A 17,803-nucleotide genomic window follows, 5' to 3' on the forward strand; every position below is an offset into this window, starting at 1 on the left:
TATTCTAAATACCTATATAATAGCTTCTTTAAATCCTTAGAAACTAATAAAGACTTTATTTATCTTATTATCTTATCGCGCTAGTTAGTTATCGAGAAAATCCCTTATAATAGGTCTAAACTAAGTAAATACTATTCTAGATAAATAATTTCCTATATAAAGTACTTTTTTAACTAGGTCTAAGAGTTTAGTAAGGTAAAACTAGTAGTAAGCCTTAAGTTAAGTAAGAAAGTCTTAAAGCGTACTATAAGTACTATCGAATAGTCCTAGCTATTTTAGTTTAACTACTTCTTTAAGGTCCCTAACTTATCTATTACCTCCTTTATTCCTAAGTAACTATACCTTATATTAAAGGGTAATAATCTTACGTGTTATATCCTAAGGCAATATAGTAGCTTTAGAGTTAGTTAATCTAGCTTACTATATAGGTATAGTAATAGTTATAATATTACTTAGAGTAACGTAGTATTATACTAAATAAGAGCTTTTAACGTATAATAACTAGTATTATTTTTAAGGGATAAACCTATTAAGGGGTTTATATTAGTAGATATAATAGGGCGTGGTCTAAGTAATAATATATATATTACGTTAGTAATAAGTTAGAGGTTATAGACCGTAGACTATAACTAAGTAATTAGAATTAAAGATAGAATTATAATAAAGATCTATATTAAAAGCTAGAGAGCTATTTATCTAAAGGAGTAAAAGTAGGTAGCTATATATACTTATAGAGACTATCCTTAGATTACGGTCCTAGCTATAATCCCCTTTATAGCTTACTATAGCTTACTCGTAAGCTATACTCCTAAGTAGTAATCTATCTATATAAAGCTTACTTAGCTTACGTATGCTCTAGGTAAGCTAAGCTTAAGTAACTTCTCGTCCCGACTATTATTCCGAGCCGCCTTATTACGTAAACTTAGCTAGCTCTCCTATAGCCCGCTAACCGTAGTCGTAATAAAATATAAGTATAGAGCGCTACTTTACTAGCTCCTTAAAAAGTAGGGCGTTTACCTTTATATAAAAGCTATAGTAAGTTATAAAGTTCTATTAATCTTTAATAGCGTTTATTACTTAGGACTAAGAGCGGTAAGCTAATAAGTTATAAGATCTTATAAATAGGTTTATAGTAAGGGATAAGGTTTAGCTAAACCTTTATAACTATTAGTTAATAAAGCTAAAGAATAAGCTTAACTAGCTATATACTAAGTATATAGTAAAGAGGGTACTAAGTTTATAGACTATAAAGCTAAAAAGGCTACCCTTTAATATCTATAGTATAATTAATATTAACGTTTTTTATTACGCTACTATAAACCCTTTACTAAGCTAAGAGATAGTAGACCCTTAACTAGCCGCTATCCTTATTAAAAGAAAGAAGGAGTTCTTAGTAAAGAAGGTATAAGTAGCTTATTAAAAGAATATAGGCTATAGTAAGAAGTATAAAGCCCTTATTAAATAGTATAGCTACTAAGACTTAATATAAAAGCTAGCTTTTAAGTTTAACGGCGCGGTAGCTTTAAATAGGTTTATAGCATTTTATAAGCTAATAAAAAAACTACTTAGTAAGAAAAGCTACCCCTTTAATAGTAAAGTAGCTAGTACCTTAAAGTATAAAAGAAACTATACCCTACCCTTAAGTAACTAGTAAGGTACTAAGACTATAGTAGTTACTATATTAATATAAGCTATAAGTATATATTATAAATACTATAACTATAAATAGTAAGTAAGGTATACTTAGGTTAATAATAGTATAAAGAAATTATATTAGCCTTTATAAGTATACTTAAGGGCGTATAAACTAAGCTTAGTAAGCCTTCTTTTTTAATAAGGTCTTAACTATTAAATAGTTATCTTTATCTTCCTCCTTATCCTCTTCTTTAACCTCCTCCTTAATATAGGGCGCGGCCCTAGCCTTAAAAGCATAGATCCGGCCCTTTAAGCTACCTAGCTAAGTAGCAACGGCGGCAGCGGTAGTACTAGTAAAGGCGGCGGCGGCGGTAGAGGTAGCAAGGGCAGCTAAGGTAGCGGTAATAGTGCCCCTAAGAGAAAGAGAGTTAGCGCTATAGAAAGTATAAGAAAGGGAGCTTATATACTTAGGTATAAAGGCAGCGCGCTTAAGGAACTATAAGTTACGGTAGGTAGCGGCGGTAGCGGTTAAAGCGCGCTTAGCTTTATTTTAGTTCTTACTTAGCTCCGCGGCGCTCTAAGCCGCGGTAGTATAGGCAAGGATAGGCAGTATAACCTTATAAGTATAGCTAGCCTAGGTATATAAAAAGTAGCTACTTTAAGGGCGGCTAGCCTAGTTAATATAAAGGAGGGACTATAAGGCACGCTATATATAAGGGGATTTATAGGTAGCGCCTTAGGCTATAGTACTCTTATATTAATATAAGGGTTAGTAACGCTTAGGAGAATAAAAGCAAAGGGGCTTATAGAGGAGGGCAGCGAGGACCTACGCTTATTATTATCGTCGTCGTCGTCGTTATTATCGCGGCGGCTAGTAGCAGAGAGCGTAGTAAGGGCGGCGGCGGCGCGGGTAGCAAAGTTAATAGCCGAGAAGCTAGGTAGCGGGTAGCGCGGGGCGGCGGCGGGCGCGGCTAGGGCGGCGGGGGTAATAGGTAGGGTAGCGGGCGAGGTAAGGGCGCGGTCGATAAAGGCATCGATCTTAGTAGAGAAGTAGGATAAGGTAGGGGAGGATATATTAAATTATTTAAATAACTAATAAGGGTGTAGGTTAGCTTATATATAGGCGGTAGTATATAGCTAGGCGCTAAGAGACTTATAGTTTTAGTTATAGCTATTACTACTACTACTATTAATAATAATATAGTTAAGAGGAAAGAGTAATAAGGGCGCGCTAATAGGTTATTTATCTCTTAGCCGCGCGCTAAGGTATAAGATTAACGTTATAAGAGACCGCCTATAAAAAGAAGGGCGGGGACCTTATATAGGGGTATTTACCTTTAATATAGGTCTAAGTATTAGCCTAGACCTTAGCTAATAGCGTTATAAGGTAAGGTAGGCTATATATATAAATATATATTTAGTAGTACTAAGTATAGTATATAGTTAGATCCTATATAGCTTATTATTATAATATAATAAAGGGCACTTATAGTATATCCTTTTACTTACCTTATAATAAAAAGGAAGCCCTTTTAACTTTCTTAGCTAAAATAAAGATAGGAATAGCTAAGTAGCTTAAGAAGAAGTAACCTAGGGGCCCTAGGGCTATTAAGGGGGGATAATACCGCGTAAGAGGAACTAGACTAACCTTTCCTTTATCTTTACCTTTATAGCCACCCTTTCCTTAATTAGTTATAAGCCCCCGGGCTCTATAGCTAGCTAGGACTACTAATAGGGGCCTAGGCCCCTATTAGCCTCGCTATAGCCCTAGAGGCTGTATGCGAGTAATAATATAAAAAAAAACCCTATATCCTCTAGCCACTCGCATTATTAAGTTAAGATAAATACCTAGAGCCTCTGCTGATATAAATGCTAAGTTGGAGACGTTTCGAATTTAGCGGGCGCATCCCGCATCGTTACATTCAATCTCCTCTCCTGTATGGCTGCTGGGGCTTGTCTGTATGTGCCAACGCGGCAGCTTCAATGCAGCCGGCTAACCCGCAAACCGGCCACCGGCATTTCGAGTTTTGATGTTACTCGCAAGGACTCGACGGTGTTGAGTGCCATCGAGGCTAAGCCTTGAGACGGGCCTATGGAAATGCCTCATATGTTTCCAAGAGCATCCTGTCGGCGGGTTGCGACCAAGCGTTTGCTTCTCGAGTCCGTACTTCAAGTCATCTGAAATCTATAAAACCCTCTGTCCGTTCCTTTCGAGTTGTTTCCGCTGCGGCACAACACTGTGGACAAGACCCTGAACCGACATTCTCCTTGGAATCATCCGCCTTTGTTCTCCCCTTAGTCTGTTTACTGTTATCGTTCAGCAGACTTGGTCCGCTCGCATCACTCCCTTCTCTTAGAACAATCAACACCACTTACAAGCGACATGCGTCCCGCGTGGTTCACCTTCGCGCTGCCACTGGCCGCGGCGCTTCCCCAGTATTCGGATCGCAATTCGGGCTCAAATGAGTTTTCGGACGGCACCAAGCTGATCCTAGATAGTACTCGGGACTCCGAAGTATTCTCGGACGACACCGGGCGGCCTTCGGATCGCAATTCGGGCTCTAATGAGTTTCGGAACGTCACCGGCCATACGGCTTGGACTGAACACTATTCTCAAGTGAATACAAGCGGCAAGAGCCTGGGTCCGAAGCCTCAGCCTCTGTTGCAGGATGATCTGTCCAAGTTTGCCCAGCCGCGCATCATGACTGTCTCGGCCCTACCGAGTGCCCATAGCGAGAAAGAGCGGCTCAAGGTGTCCCGGTATTGGGCCGACTTTCAGCCAACGGGCTTCTACTTGAACCCGCTCGAGCCCATCACAATCGAAGTCTCTGGGCTGGGCGGCAATGAGTCGATATTCGAGATCCTGCTCGGCACGCTGTCTTTGATCGACCCCAATGATCCGAACACAGACAAGTCTGCTAGGCTACTCCCGGCGCCGTGGTTGAGAGACGGCCGTCAGACACTGAAGTTTGCCCGAGGCGGCATTCTCTACATTCGCTACGTCTACAAGCCCAATGAACGGGAACAGGTACCGCCTCCCGTAACCGTCACTTTCGGCGACGGACCCGCGGCCGTCCCGTTTCCCTTCTACCGGCCCGGGGTGACGACCGAAGCCGAGTGGCTGGACATGCTGCGAGTGACAAAGGTCCCATTCGCGGAGCACGCCGGCGAGCGCGTCATCCTCACCGGGCTGGCGGCGGAGGCCTTGAAATTCGCCGAGGAAGGACGGGATCAAGTGCAGCTCTTGGAATCGTACACGTATATCATGGCTGTCCAAGACGACATCAGCGGCCTGGACGCCATCGCGCCGGACCCGCGGGATAGACCCAGCCCCTTGCGAATCATGGTTGTGCAGGGGAACAAGCAGGAGTTTGCGAACGCGGCCAATTATCGTGTTGCCATTGGAGGCAACACGACCAGCGATATCTGGGCCCAACGCACGCTTCATAGGTCTTAGAAGATGTGGCACGAGCTGGGCCACTTTCGGCAACAGGAGTCGACGTGGAGCTGGGGAGCCATGCTGGAGGTTACCGTCAACATCTACACTTTGGCAGCCAATCATCTCCACAGGCTCGTCTCTGACCCGCAGACGGAGCACGCGACGGTCCAGGAATGGAACCAGGCCAAGGCATATCTCGCCCAAGCCGCCAGCAACAAAGACTATGACGAGCAAGACAATTTTACCAAGCTTGTCATGCTCAAGCAGCTCCGCGTCGTGTTTGGCAACCATTTCTACGCTCAACTTCACCGAAACGCCCGCAAAACGAACGAGACCTTCCTGACCGACGCCGACAAGAAACATTACTTTATGACGCAGGCGGCGGAAATCGCACAAAAGGACCTGACCCCGTACTTTGTCACCTGGGGACTCAAGCCCGAACAGCGCACCGTTGCCGAAATGCACAAGCAGCCCGAGGTCTATGCCGCAACGCCCGTGTACGGAGGCCAGTAACGGCACCGTGGTGGACGGAGCAGAGTGGCGTGATGACCCTTGGGGGACTCAGTCGGGAGGCTGGTACATGGGTTGTCATGAAGTCGGGGGTTGTCGTTGATAGAGAATGGTAAACGAACCAATGTATCAGAATATCGACGGGGCCAAGCTAGAAACCCCCAAGAACAAGTCACTAGCAGCAACGCTTGCGGTGAAGCCGCAATGCCCACATGCGTTGTCCGGTCCCTGCCAGAGCCGGTGCTTCTGCCATCGCCGATTACCTGACAATAAACGTACCATCACCAATGTCCAGCGCACATGGTCGAGAACCAGCTCGAGGAGACCTGCGGCGCAAGTCTCGGTGGCGTCACATATATCGTGTCAAATTTATAAACATGGCTCGGCTCTTGGGTATAAAGTGCATGGAGCCTCTCCCCTGCCACGCCCACATCGACCTCTCCCTAGATGGCTTCGCATTGACCAGCCTGCCCGGCTCCGCTTGCTTCGCCTATTAGAACAGCCCTGCTTGACGAATGCTCATTTCTTCTCCGCCACCTCGACCCGCGCCTTCTCCTCGTCGTGCGGCTCGTCTTCCATCGACTTTTCCGTCGCAGTCTCCGTGTCCATGCCGGCAATCCTGTTCTCAAAGACCCTGCCGCGCCTCTCAGGCCCAAACACGACCGTCACGATGATGCCGACGGCAATGATGGCCGTGGCAATGCCCATGACGGGCCCGTAGGCCTCGACCTGGTCGCCGTTGGGCAGACGGACAAACGTCTGTTCCGAGATGACATTGACAATTTGCGCCGACGGGGACGAGATCATGTTGCCCAGCTGGTACGTGACGCCTGGAAAGGTGGAGCGAAAGGCCACGGGCGAGAGCTCGTTGAGGTGGATGGGGATGACGCCCCAGGCGCCCTGCACGAAGAACTGCATGAAGAAACCGGTGGCGCTGAGGGCGCGCTCGCCCTCGGGCAGGATCCAGGCCGGGATCATGAAGCTGGACATGAGGGCCGAGAAGATGATGGCCCGCCTGCGGCCAAAGAACTGGCTCAAGTAGCCGATGATGGTGCCGCCGACGCAGGCGCCCACCTTCATCAGGATCGATGCTCGCGACGCACCGGCGTTGCTGAGCTCCTTTTGCGTCAACATAAAGGTCGTGTACGAGTCCTGCGACGTGTGCGAGTAGTAGTTGAACCACGTCATGAGGATGATGCAGTAGATGCACATCTTCCACTCCTGCTTCAGCATCTTGCGCGTGTCACGCCAGAAAGCGCCGGGAGACGACTTCTTGGTGCCCTGCTTCTTGGCTTCGAGGAACTGCTGCGACTCTGGAAACAAGATTCGGATGAGACCGATGGCAATGGATATACCGGCTGCAGGCACACCGAGTCAGTCGTCGACGACTAAGAGTGGAGGGTACAGGGGGAGGCAAAACGCACCGGCGATCCAAAAGACCGTCTTCCAACTGTCCAGTCCGCCGCCGACGCCCAGGTTGGCACAGGCAGCAAGGACATAGCCAAAGGAGTAGCCCTGCTGCAGAATGCCCGACATCAAGCCACGGGCGTTGGATCTACGTGGCAGAAAGCGCGGGTTAGCAGAGGGTCATGGGTGAGGATGATCAAGGGGCAGGGGGCAAGGCACGCACGGGCATTGCTCGAGGGCCATGGCAATGGCGTTGCCGTAGACGCCTCCCATGAAGAGGCCAAAGAGACTGCGGACAGCGAGGAACTGGGAGAAGGTGGCGCTGTAGATGGTGGCAATCTGCAGGACGCCGAGGATAATCATGTTGAAGACCATGGGCCACTTGCGGCCCCATTTGTCGCCAGCAAGGCCGAAGGCAGCGGCGCCGATGGAGCGCAGCAGCAGAGTCAGGGTGATGGCGGCGGTGATGTCGGCCTTGCTGCGCTGATAGTAGCCGGCGAGCTTGACGGTCTGGATGGAGAGGGCGTGAAAGTCAAAGGCGTCTGCGGTCCAGGCGCAGAAGCCGACGACAAAGAAGAGCCAGTCCCTTGCGGAGAGCTGTGCGAAGAGGCTAAAGGGGTTCTGGATAGGGTCGGGGCGGTGCCACTCGCAGCGCGTCTCGCCATACTCGTTGGAGAGGGCGACGCGCTGCTTCCAGACGAAGAGGTCGCGCCAGGACTGCTTGGCGGTGGCGAGGACGCCCTTGGCCAAGTCATCGGCGGGCTCGTGTTGCGTCGTCGACGGCATGGCTGCGAGGGGTAGTCGCAACGGTCGGGGGCCTCGACCGCAACCTCTTCCTCGGTAGAGACTGGGGAATGGAGGGATTGCGAAGCCGGCGATGATGGATTTTGTGGGGAGGGAAGACGAGAAGCTGTAAGATGGAGACGAGGTCAGCGAGGGGAAGAGGAGAGGGAGGGGAGCCCCGAGACATGTTTATATATTATTGTGATAAGACGTGGATGAGTCGAGGGTTCGGCCAGGGCATGCAAGTACAAGGATGTGGCGCGAGACAGGGGACCTGAGCTTTCCCCAGATCTCTACAGGCAGAGGCGTGGGCGGAACAAGGGCATAGGGGGGGTGTTGGGGGAGAGAGGCGTGTGTCGCGGGCTGGAACCGGTTGTTCTTTCGACGTCTATTTTTGCTATCTGATGTTTCGACACGAGGGCTCGGACTCGGGGACGACGATGGTGGTCTGTGAGAAGAATCTGTTGGCCACGAGGCAGAGAGTTGAGTGCGTGTAGCGTGGCACGAACCAGATTGTCTGTATGCTTCGGCGAGACCGTGGCCGGCTCTTGGCCAGGGCACCAGAGCACGGGCGCCCAGAAATGCCACGCGACGGAGGGCCACTCCAGGCGGCTTGACAGATGCGACGGCTGACGCGGAGGACATGGCGATGGCGATGGCGATGGCGATGCTGATGCTGATGCTGATGCTGATGCCGATGCAGCCTCATCAAATCCCCCCCTCTGCCCCCCTCGGCCCCCCTCCCCAGCATCCACGTCTCCTGGGCTGAACAGACGGGGTCTCAAAGGGTCGGATAGATCCTTGGCACCAGTCCAGGCTAGTCCGTGTTCCAGAACACACAACATGTCGGAGGAGGGCGTCGAAACCTGTCGTCGCGATCAGCATTCGAATGTGCAAGGGAGGAGGGGAAAATAAAAAATAGTACAAGCCGGGGGGCGTGTCTCCCTCGTCGCCGTGCGGGGGAGGTGACGGTAGGGCGGGCCGCGGGGGAGGGGGGGTCAACTAGGCAGGGGCAATCCAATCCAAGCCCTTGTAGGCAGTAGCCTTTTCTGGCGTGTTTCCCAAGCAGCCGCTAGGTACTTAGGCGGGGTACTGCACTGTACAGTAGTGTACCTACTATATAGTGGTGCACCCACTACACAGCGGTGTATCTACGGTATAGCAATGTGCCTACCTACTGTATAGCAGTGTACCGCATAGTAATATACCACCTAATGTAACTGTATAGGTGGCAATGTCCTGCCAGTCTTCCCAGCTGCTGGCTGACATGGAGCAGCTTCACAAGCACAAGCCCGGTGAAATCCAACCAGAAGCCCGCGGACAGCACAGCGCCCCTTCGCTTTGGCTATACGCTGCGGAATCCTCCGTCCTTTTGTTTCCGCCGCTTGCCCCGTCTTCCCCGCGATTCAGTCGTCCATGTTTCTTCTTCCTCGGTCCTGGGCGAGTCATCACCCACCATCTCCAGAGTCCAAACCCCACGACTCCACACACGGTGAGGAGCCCTGATCCTTGAGGGGGATGCCCCGGTGAGTGCCGACGTGGTCATACGACGGCATGCCTGTTTCTAGTTACTCCGAGGCTCCTCCAACCCTTGAACGCCATCTCTCTTACGTACAAGACTACCGGACTGTTGGCGACACAAACCCACCCGTATTGCTCTCTTGCCATCGGGCATAATACCGACTGCGCACCTGACCTCGTCGAACCCACTCCAGCCCCGGGACTGGGTCTGGACTTTCCGGGCCTGCCGGGGGAGGTTGCCTGCCCGGCCATGCATGTAACCCTTCGAACCCTGTTGCAGGGGACCATGTAAGATATAGGCGTGCCATGATAGGCTCGGCAGGCTTTCAAAGTTTACCAGGCTGATAAAGATAAAGCTGCCAGGCAACATGCCCATGCACCTACATACAGTACATACGCTAGCCAAGCCTGTGCGGCGCGGAACAAACGTGTGCCTCGCCAGTGCCAAAGCAGATCATGTTGCTCTCCTCGAGAGACCGAAAGGAGCCTGAGAGGTGGAAAAGGCAAAACAAATCGGTCCACCTGCCAAGAGAAACCGTGGCCCGTGCCTCCCGTACGGGAACTAAGGCGCGCGGGCGCACGGTTGAGCAACCGTCTCGCCATCGTATCGAGACTCCAGCCGCCTGCTTCTTCACCTCGGCGCAAGCCCATGCGCCCCCGATAGCCGACACTCGACGATGCGCGCACTCCTGTCAGGTCCGGAGGTCTACGCGTTTTGCGTTCCCTCGTCGCTTTGTAATTTGTGGCCCAAAAAGCGTCGAGTGAAGGGCGCACTTCCGGATGCATTGACGGCGCCCTGGCTTGGCCTCGGCTCGTTGAACGACCAGTTCAAGCCAGAGCCCCATGTATCGTCCACGGCATCGGCAAGGAGGCCCTGACCAGAAAACACGATACAACTATGCAATAATAGAGGCGGCCAGGAATACGCCTTCCACGCCACGTCGGATGGGGCGACGGCATAGTTGGGGGTTGCGGCATGGCGACTCATCAACTCCACGCCCCAGTGGCAGCTAGTAGAGAGGATAGAGTGTCTCATTGCAGATTGACCCGCAATGGTGTCAATTCCAAGAGGATTCGGGGTCGTGAGCGATTCATGTCTGCATCCGCCGGCGCGCGCGGGGAATCCCATCCCTCGCCTGGGCGCCCAAGCCGACGCTGGGCGTCCAGAACCACAGACAGATGGCAAGACGTAAGTAAAACGTAATGGGAGAGGGTCTATTGAGATGGCAGAGAGCCGCCATCAAAATGCGATGCGCAGCGTGACCACAATGATCCCCCCCCAGCACGCATCGGAAACCGCCCATCTGAGCGTCGACGCGGAGCCTGTTCACTTATTTGGCACCCCGATTACTTGCCAGCAGAATGCAAGATTGAGCAACAAAAAGGGACGTCCCCTCGGTATATTTAGAAATCCCCATCTCCCGGACCCAAAACACGCTGGACCCTGTGTATCTGTCCCGTCTCCGTGGTCAAATATGGCAATGCCTGTGACGGGACTTGTATCGTAGCACTCGCCGCCCCTCCCCCGCACCGGCCCCAGATTCCGCGGCACCATCCGCCTCTATTTTGTCGCCCCCCCTTGTCCGTCTCTTGTTGGTTTCGAGACAAGCAAGGGCGAGGTAAAACCCAAACAAAGATTAAGCTTGCTGCGCTAAGCAGCCTTGTGCCGAACCCCAAACAGTCGTGAACACCTTTTCCGGATCGTGGCCCAAGTCCAGCCGAGGCATCTGTTCACTCATGCCCTGGCTCCTACAATCAACAGAGGGGGTTCGTGCGAGAGGAATTTCAAGTTTCTTGGCAGGCCTCACGTAACTATCCGGTGCCCGTCCTGGGGGCAGTGGCGGTTTCTGCTCGTCTAAATATAATCGCCTGATCGGCACTCGGGCTTTTCCACTTGTACGCGGCAGAACCCTTGCCCGGGAAGAGGCAGGCAAAATCCATGGCATGCTCGGCCTCATGACCCCGAGTTCCTGGGCACAAAAGGGGCAAGCAGGCCGAGGCAGAATATTCCCGTCGGGCCCCCCCAAGAGTCTGGAACCGAGACGCCAAGACAAACACATCTGCTACCCCCCCATTCGGACCGAGCCTCTTCCTACGGAAATGTGCCCCTTTCTGGGCCAAAGTACCCTCGCTCAGGGATTGGGTAGAGGCCGACGGCAGATCCGTCAACCCCGGCGGTGCTTACCCGGTTCCCCCACCAGTCCAGCCGGACCGGGTGGTAGCCGACGGCGAAGAACATGACGAGGGCGCTGACGGCCAGGCCGGCCGTCAAGGCGGCCGAGAGGGTGTAGTTGTACTTTGTCCACCAGGCCAGCCGCCGGCGCGGGAGCCAGTACATGAAGACAAAGGAGAGCAGCATGCCGGGCGTCTTGTACGCCAGGTTCGACGGCGCCCAGTGCTGGATGCCCTGGATGACCAGCACCGGGTTGAGCCACAGCAGCGAGCCCACGAGGCGAAAGAGGGTTCTGTCGACGACGGCAAACGCCCGCGGGCCGAGCGGGCCGCGCAGCCGCTCCCTCAGGCCCGGCAGGTACCGCGGCCCCAGGCCCTGGCCGAGCAGGAAGACGACGGCAATGGCGGCGCCCATGAGGAAGCACCACTTGAAGAGCGGGTAGAGCGAGCCGAACATGCGGTCCGACCCCAGCACCCCCCACATGAGGGAGCTGGCGTAGAGCGGCGCTCCGTCGCCGGCGCAGGTGAAGCGGCTGGGCTGGTCGGGGGTGCACAGGCCCTCGACGTGGTCGAGGATGAAGTTCTGCGTGGCGACGGCGACGAAGCAGGTGATGACGATGGTGCCAATCTGGCTGCGGAAGACGGCGCGCGGCGCAATCTTGCAGTAGTGGGCCATCTTCTGGTCCTGGACGTAGTTGTCGCCGTAGCCGGCCAGCGCCCACGAGCCCAGCGTCTGGGCAAACAGGAAGGCGTTGGGGTTGTCGGGCAGCAGGTAGCCCGTCATGATCTGGACGAGCGAGCCGAGGCCGAGGTTGGTGCCCGTCGTGGCCGAGAGAAAGGACAGCGGCACGGCGAAGACGGCGTTGATGCCGAGCAGCAGGAAGACGAGCCAGACGGGCGTGTCGACGGGATAGACGCGGACGAAGACGACGGAGACGACGACGGCGCCGGCCAGGATGGCGAGGAACCACCAGTCGGGCACCTCGCGGTAGCGCGCCATGAGGCGGCTGTGGACGTCCATGGCGCCCTCGTAGTTGCCCTTGCCGTGGCGCAGGCCGCGGTAGAAGTCGGCGTAGGCCTTGGACATGGTGCGCCACTGGTTGACCATGATGTAGAGGAAGTAGACGGGGTAGAAGGCAAAGTTGGCCCCGACGGTGAGCACGTAGCCGGCCGTGTAAAAGGGCGGCGAGTAGGCCTGGTAGCGGGCGCGGTCGAGGCGGTTGGCGGTGACGACGCGCTGCACCACGTAGGGCTTGCCGTCGTTTGCGTAGGCGGCCGACGAGTTGATGGGCAGGTAGGCCGTGTTGTACTGGTTGCCGTAGTAGATGGCGAGGATGATGAAGCCGCCGAGGACGCTGCCGCAGTACATGGTCAGGGTGCTGAAGAAGGGCTGGGCCAGCGCCGCGTACGACGACGTGGCCACATTCCAGTCAAACGTGGTGACGGGGTTGAGCAGGCCGAGGCCGAGCCCGGAGCCCGTCAGGATGGCCAGCGGGAGGCTGCGCGGGTCGATCCACGTCATCCAGTTGAACTGCGACAGCGCGGTGAAGAGGAAGCCCGGCAGCCAGTAGTAGACGAACATGGAGCCGGCGGCGACGAAGAAGAAGCGGTAGCGCGACGCGGTCCAGCCGTTGATGCTCTCGCGGCGCTCCGGCTTGGTCAGCGCGCGGTTCATGGCAATGGTCGGCAGGATGGTCGGCCACAGCGCCTTGACCGGGTAGACGCTGAAGCGGCGCAGGTAGCCGGCGAAGCCCATGCCCATGAGCTGCACGAAGAGCGTCAGCATCAGCTGGTAGCCAAAGGTGACGAAGCCGAGCCCGTAGTAGACGGGCGACTTTTGCACCAGGATCATGCCGTAGCTGTTGGTCGTGTAGATGGCGATGTTGTACGTGATGGTGGCAAACATCTGCTCCTTGAACGTCCACGGGCCCGGGTTGAGCGAGTGGCGCGTGCCGCCGACGCTGACGCCCCAGTCGGGCAGCACGCGCTCGAGCGTCTTGGCGCATGGGAACAGCAGGATCTGGATGACGGACCCGTTGAGGCCTGGGCCGGGGGTGGGGGGGCGCGAGCAGTGAGCAAGGGGTGAGAGTGAGAGAGGGAGAGGGAACAGCGCCCACTTACCGATGGCCGGGAAGCGGCTGTTGAAAAAGGTGGACATAAAGGTCCCGATGACGGCCCAGCCGATGCCGAGCAGGTACGCCCGGGCCGTCTCCGTCGGGCCGTCGGCGTCGTCGACGGGGCTCGCCACGGCCCGGACCCCGGGGTACGGCGACGACCACCGCATCACGACGGCGTCGATGCGCAGGTCGCGCTCGTAGTGCTCGCCGTACGTCTTGGGCCCCAGCAGCAGCCGCCGCATCCGCTCCCGCATGTCCGACGGGAAGTTCCAGTCGTCCGAGTGGAACTGCAGCGACTCCTGCACAATGGCCAGCGCCTCCTCCTCGGACATGGCGTTGATCTTGGCCAGGATGAAGTCGCCCTCGCCGTTCGGAGCCAGCGTCTCGAGCATATCGTGCGGGATCCGGTCGCCATACCGCTCCTCGCTCACCTTGACGGGGGCCTTCTCCGCCTTGCCCATGGCCGCCGACGGGGCCTCATCCTCTGCAGCCATGGCGGCGAAGACGAAACTGCGGGGGGGAGTAGAGGTGCTTGTCGGGGGAGAGATGCACGATCGTCGCGCTCAAGCACCAAAAAAAAACATTCCTCCAGGGCGGCGAACAGGAAACGGGAAAAGGGGCCGGAGCCCGGGTATGCGGGGAACGAAAGATGTGCAGTCATGAGAACAAGGTCTCAGGCTGCAGTTCGAGGCCATGCATGCACCTCGCGCCAGCCCGTGGTTTGCTGCTTGCTAGCCAGCTGGCGGGCGGGGGGCAATCGTCAACTGCCCAGGTGGTTACATCGGCTCCATTCCGCTTCACATGAGGCCAAAGAGCAACGATGCCTGCTTGTTGGTCGTGCTCGGCCCCTCCGAGGAGCGACGCGCGCCATGTCGTGGAGCCCTGGTAGCCGAATTGCCCAGCAGCCGTAGCAGCACTAGCATGTGGCCTTTTTGCTCTCGGCCCGTCGTGATACCCCAGGCGGCGGGGAGGGAGTGAGAGAGGGAGGGGATGGGGGGAGACTGACGATGCCGGTGCCGACAGCCCGAGTGTGGTGGTGCATGGAGTGCAAAGTATTGGCTGCCAAACGCGGCAGCTTGCCATGCCCTGCCCAACCGGACTGCTGATGCGATCGAGCCAAGATGCCAACGTCTCTCTACCCCGGTGATAAGCTCAACGCTAGGGCTCGTGTCCGGGTTAAAGCCCGCGTGCTTCCATGATGCCGACATGTAAGGCGGGCTGCTGCATACATACAGGGGTCCTCCGAGATGACAAGCGCATTCGCCTGCGCCGGAACCACCTCGCCGCCGCGCTGATAAACGGGGAGACGAGGGCTCAGGCGGCGAGGCCGAGGAACAACGGCCAACCCTTGAGCAAGCAAGTTGATATCGAGCAAAATGTACATGTCGACCTCCGCCCTCCTAGTCCACCCTGTCTTTGCTCGCCCGCTCCAGCTCCGGAGTCCGCGACCCCTTGCGGCCGGGCGTCTGGCCCGTGACCTCGACCACCGACGTATCCAGCCGTACGTGGAACGTCTTCCCCCTCCACTTGACCGTCGTCCCGAACAGCACCGCCCAGGCCCAGACCGGCAGCGCCATCAGCTCGCGCCCAAGCCAAGCCAGAAGCCACGATCCAAACGTCCTGCGAGGCACCCCCCCCGCATGAGACGTGCCCCGAGCATACCGCGGCGTGTTCTCGTCGACTTCGATGGTGGTCCCCGCATGCAGCAGTCCAAAGACGATGCGGTCCACGCACATCCAGGACATGACGCAGATCGTCCATATCAGCGCCGCGGCACTCCACGTCTGCGGGATGCCGAGGTGCGCCCGAAACCAAGGCAAGGTTGTGAGAGCAAAGGAAAAGTACGCGCAGCAGACAAGAGACTCGACGCCGGGCTCGACCAAGGTGGCAACGAGCACGGTGAACTTGCGGGCCCGCAGCCACCTGATGCGCCGAGCGGCATACGCCGAGACGGACATGCCCGCCATGGGCTGCACCGCCAGGTCGCCCCAGACCATGCCGTGATTCCGGTGGCCCGCGATGTTGGAGCGCCAGAGCAGGTCGCCAATCAGGTGATCCTCGCAGATGTTGTGTGAAAAGTAGTCGACGCCAGTGGGCCGCACGTCGTCCTTCTCGATGAGGGGGTTTCGCGACGGCGTCGTCGCCAGGTCGAGATGGGACTTGCGGAACATGTTGCTCTTGCCCACGATACAGGGGGCAACCCCCACGGCGTTGATGGCACCGTAGAACTTGACGTGCGTGGTGCCAAAGAACATTTCGTCGAGACGGCCGCCGCCGTTGCGAATGATTCGAGTGAGCGCACCGCCGGCCGCCGCCGCCGACGGCTCGGCCCCAGGAGTGGTTTGCGTGGCCTGCGACGCCGCAGCTTGGTTCGTGACGGGACACGGATCAACGTAGTCCATGGTGTCGACCAAAAAGGGCATCTGGTGGACAAACTTGTATGGCGTCATCGAGCGCTGCCCGTCGGCGAAGCCCGCCAACTTGTCCACCATGCGGCCGAGGACGCCGCTCGAGGCCCAGACATTGCAGTCGATGATCCAGATAATGTCCCCCTTGGCCTCGCGATAGGCCCTGCTGATGTTTCGTATTTTGGGATTCGGCCCCAGGTTGAGGTAGGCGTTGGGGCCGTGGAGGGCTGGGTCGCGGGATTCGAGAAGCAACTGGATGTCAAAGGCCGGAAAGTCGGCGACGAGTTTCTTGAGGATGGGATAGGCGGGGTCGTTTTCGTCCTCGATGCACAGGCGAAGGGAGACTTTGTCGACGGGGTAGTCTTGCTGGAGAGTGGAGGCTATGCAGTCGTAGAGGTGAGGTTCGATGCCCTTTACCGGGCGAATTATGGTGACGGCGGGCGCATCCTTGCCAAGCCTCGACGAGACGGGAGGATTTGGTCGACGCGAAAAGTAGCGGAAGCTATGCAGGATACCCAGTCAGTATGAAGATGAAGAGTAACGTGGGCGCCATTTACTTACACGGCGCTGATGCCGACAAGTTGAACGCAGACGATGACGACGCTCCAAACCAGACAGATGAAGGCGGCCGTCTCGATCAAGGGAATCATTGCCGGCGTTCTTCAGGCCGCATGGCCTCTATCGTTTGGGGAAGCCGAAACGCCCGTGAAGGGACGCCAACCCGCATGGGATGAGACAAGGACCGAGGGGGGTGATGGGTGCTTATGCTGGCGGCGGGGGGGCGGCGGATGGCAGAGAGCAGAGAGCGATGTGCCGTCCGTCTGAGGGGCGCGGACGCCTGCTATATAATGACGGAATTTGGAAAGAGATCGGTGGCGGGCCTGTGGTTGAGAGCGTCGGATGGGCGGATGGACGAATCGGCAGCCGAAGACGTGACGCCTGACTCGGGCCGAGGATCCGGCAGCATAGAGCGTCGTGCTCAAAGGCCTTGGGCGGTAGTCTCAGGTTTCGCAAAGGAGGCCGAGGGAGACGTTTAGCGTCGTCGCCTTGCGCGCCAGGCATCAAAAGCTGGTTGGCAGTACTAGGGGGCTGTGTGTCATGGCAGCAGGCCGGCCTTGGCTCATTTATAGGCGCGGAAGAGGCGAAGTGCAGAGCCCGACGCGAGGTATACGTACCTCGGCCTCCCTAGACCAATACCAGATCAATCAGTCAGTCCGACTACTCCGTAGGTAAGGTAGTAATGAATGGGATGGGTGGTACCTCTTGAGCAGTGATGAACAGCCTGTACTCGGCAATAATGAGGGTGAGGGTGCTCACTCGTCGCCCCGTCAGTTCTCAGACAGCTACTAAGTTAAGCACCACGACCAGCCCGTCCAGATCCACAGACAGCGTGCTTGACGGAACAAGTTTCTGCCATACCGCACCAAGCCATCATGTACTTCCAGTGCGCACTGTACATGTAGTGCTGCCAGGTCGAGAGATAAGATGAACGGCTTCACGGAACACGAACAAGCACTCTGACGAAATTTTCTCCGGCGGGGGCTCGCTTAAGCCACCGTTTCGGGTGTTGATCATGGTACTTTGTTGCAAGTACCGAATGCTTGTGTGTGTGCCTTACATAAGAGCTCTTCTTTTCCCAACCGCCGCTTCCGCCCCTCTGCCTCGCAAAAATTTCGCTTCCTTGGATCACCGCCGCCCCAGCGCCAGCAGACAATCTCGGCTGGCCCCTTTTGCGTCGTCTCTGGAGCATTGCCGTACACTCCGGACCATGTCCGATAGGTCCTTGGACAAGTAAGTGCGCACGCCTTTTC

The 17,803-nt window shown here is 55.5% G+C and overlaps 5 protein-coding genes across 5 annotated transcripts; 2 read left to right on the forward strand and 3 right to left on the reverse strand.

The window, feature by feature from the left end:
• Window positions 1–4,018: 4,018 nt before the first annotated feature.
• Window positions 4,019–5,092, forward strand: HRG_00653 (peptidase m60, enhancin and enhancin-like domain-containing protein; the record flags this gene model as incomplete). The annotated part of the gene is made up of 1 exon (XM_044859124.1): window positions 4,019–5,092. The coding sequence occupies one exon, from the start codon at window positions 4,019–4,021 to the stop codon at window positions 5,090–5,092; it is 1,074 nt and encodes a 357-aa protein (XP_044725524.1).
• Window positions 5,093–5,152: 60 nt separating this feature from the next.
• HRG_00654 (peptidase m60, enhancin and enhancin-like domain-containing protein) lies at window positions 5,153–5,587 on the forward strand (the record flags this gene model as incomplete). The annotated part of the gene is made up of 1 exon (XM_044859125.1): window positions 5,153–5,587. One exon carries the CDS (start codon window positions 5,153–5,155, stop codon window positions 5,585–5,587), a length of 435 nt encoding a protein of 144 aa, XP_044725525.1.
• A 516-nt stretch (window positions 5,588–6,103) lies between these two features.
• On the reverse strand, window positions 6,104–7,777 carry HRG_00655 (sugar transporter domain-containing protein; the record flags this gene model as incomplete). Its single annotated transcript, XM_044859126.1, has 3 exons — window positions 6,104–6,942; window positions 7,009–7,139; window positions 7,215–7,777. 3 exons carry the CDS (start codon window positions 7,775–7,777, stop codon window positions 6,104–6,106), a joined length of 1,533 nt encoding a protein of 510 aa, XP_044725526.1.
• Window positions 7,778–11,387: 3,610 nt separating this feature from the next.
• Window positions 11,388–14,078, reverse strand: HRG_00656 (OPT oligopeptide transporter protein; the record flags this gene model as incomplete). The annotated part of the gene is made up of 3 exons (XM_044859127.1): window positions 11,388–11,760; window positions 11,830–13,510; window positions 13,589–14,078. The coding sequence occupies 3 exons, from the start codon at window positions 14,076–14,078 to the stop codon at window positions 11,388–11,390; spliced, it is 2,544 nt and encodes an 847-aa protein (XP_044725527.1).
• A 906-nt stretch (window positions 14,079–14,984) lies between these two features.
• HRG_00657 (glycosyl transferase family 21 domain-containing protein) lies at window positions 14,985–16,642 on the reverse strand (the record flags this gene model as incomplete). Its single annotated transcript, XM_044859128.1, has 3 exons — window positions 14,985–15,935; window positions 15,996–16,494; window positions 16,554–16,642. 3 exons carry the CDS (start codon window positions 16,640–16,642, stop codon window positions 14,985–14,987), a joined length of 1,539 nt encoding a protein of 512 aa, XP_044725528.1.
• Window positions 16,643–17,803: the final 1,161 nt, after the last annotated feature.

The sequence above is a fragment of the Hirsutella rhossiliensis genome, assembly GCF_020360975.1.
Source record: "Hirsutella rhossiliensis strain HR02 chromosome Unknown scaffold00001, whole genome shotgun sequence".
In the NCBI taxonomy this organism is placed as follows: domain Eukaryota; kingdom Fungi; phylum Ascomycota; class Sordariomycetes; order Hypocreales; family Ophiocordycipitaceae; genus Hirsutella; species Hirsutella rhossiliensis.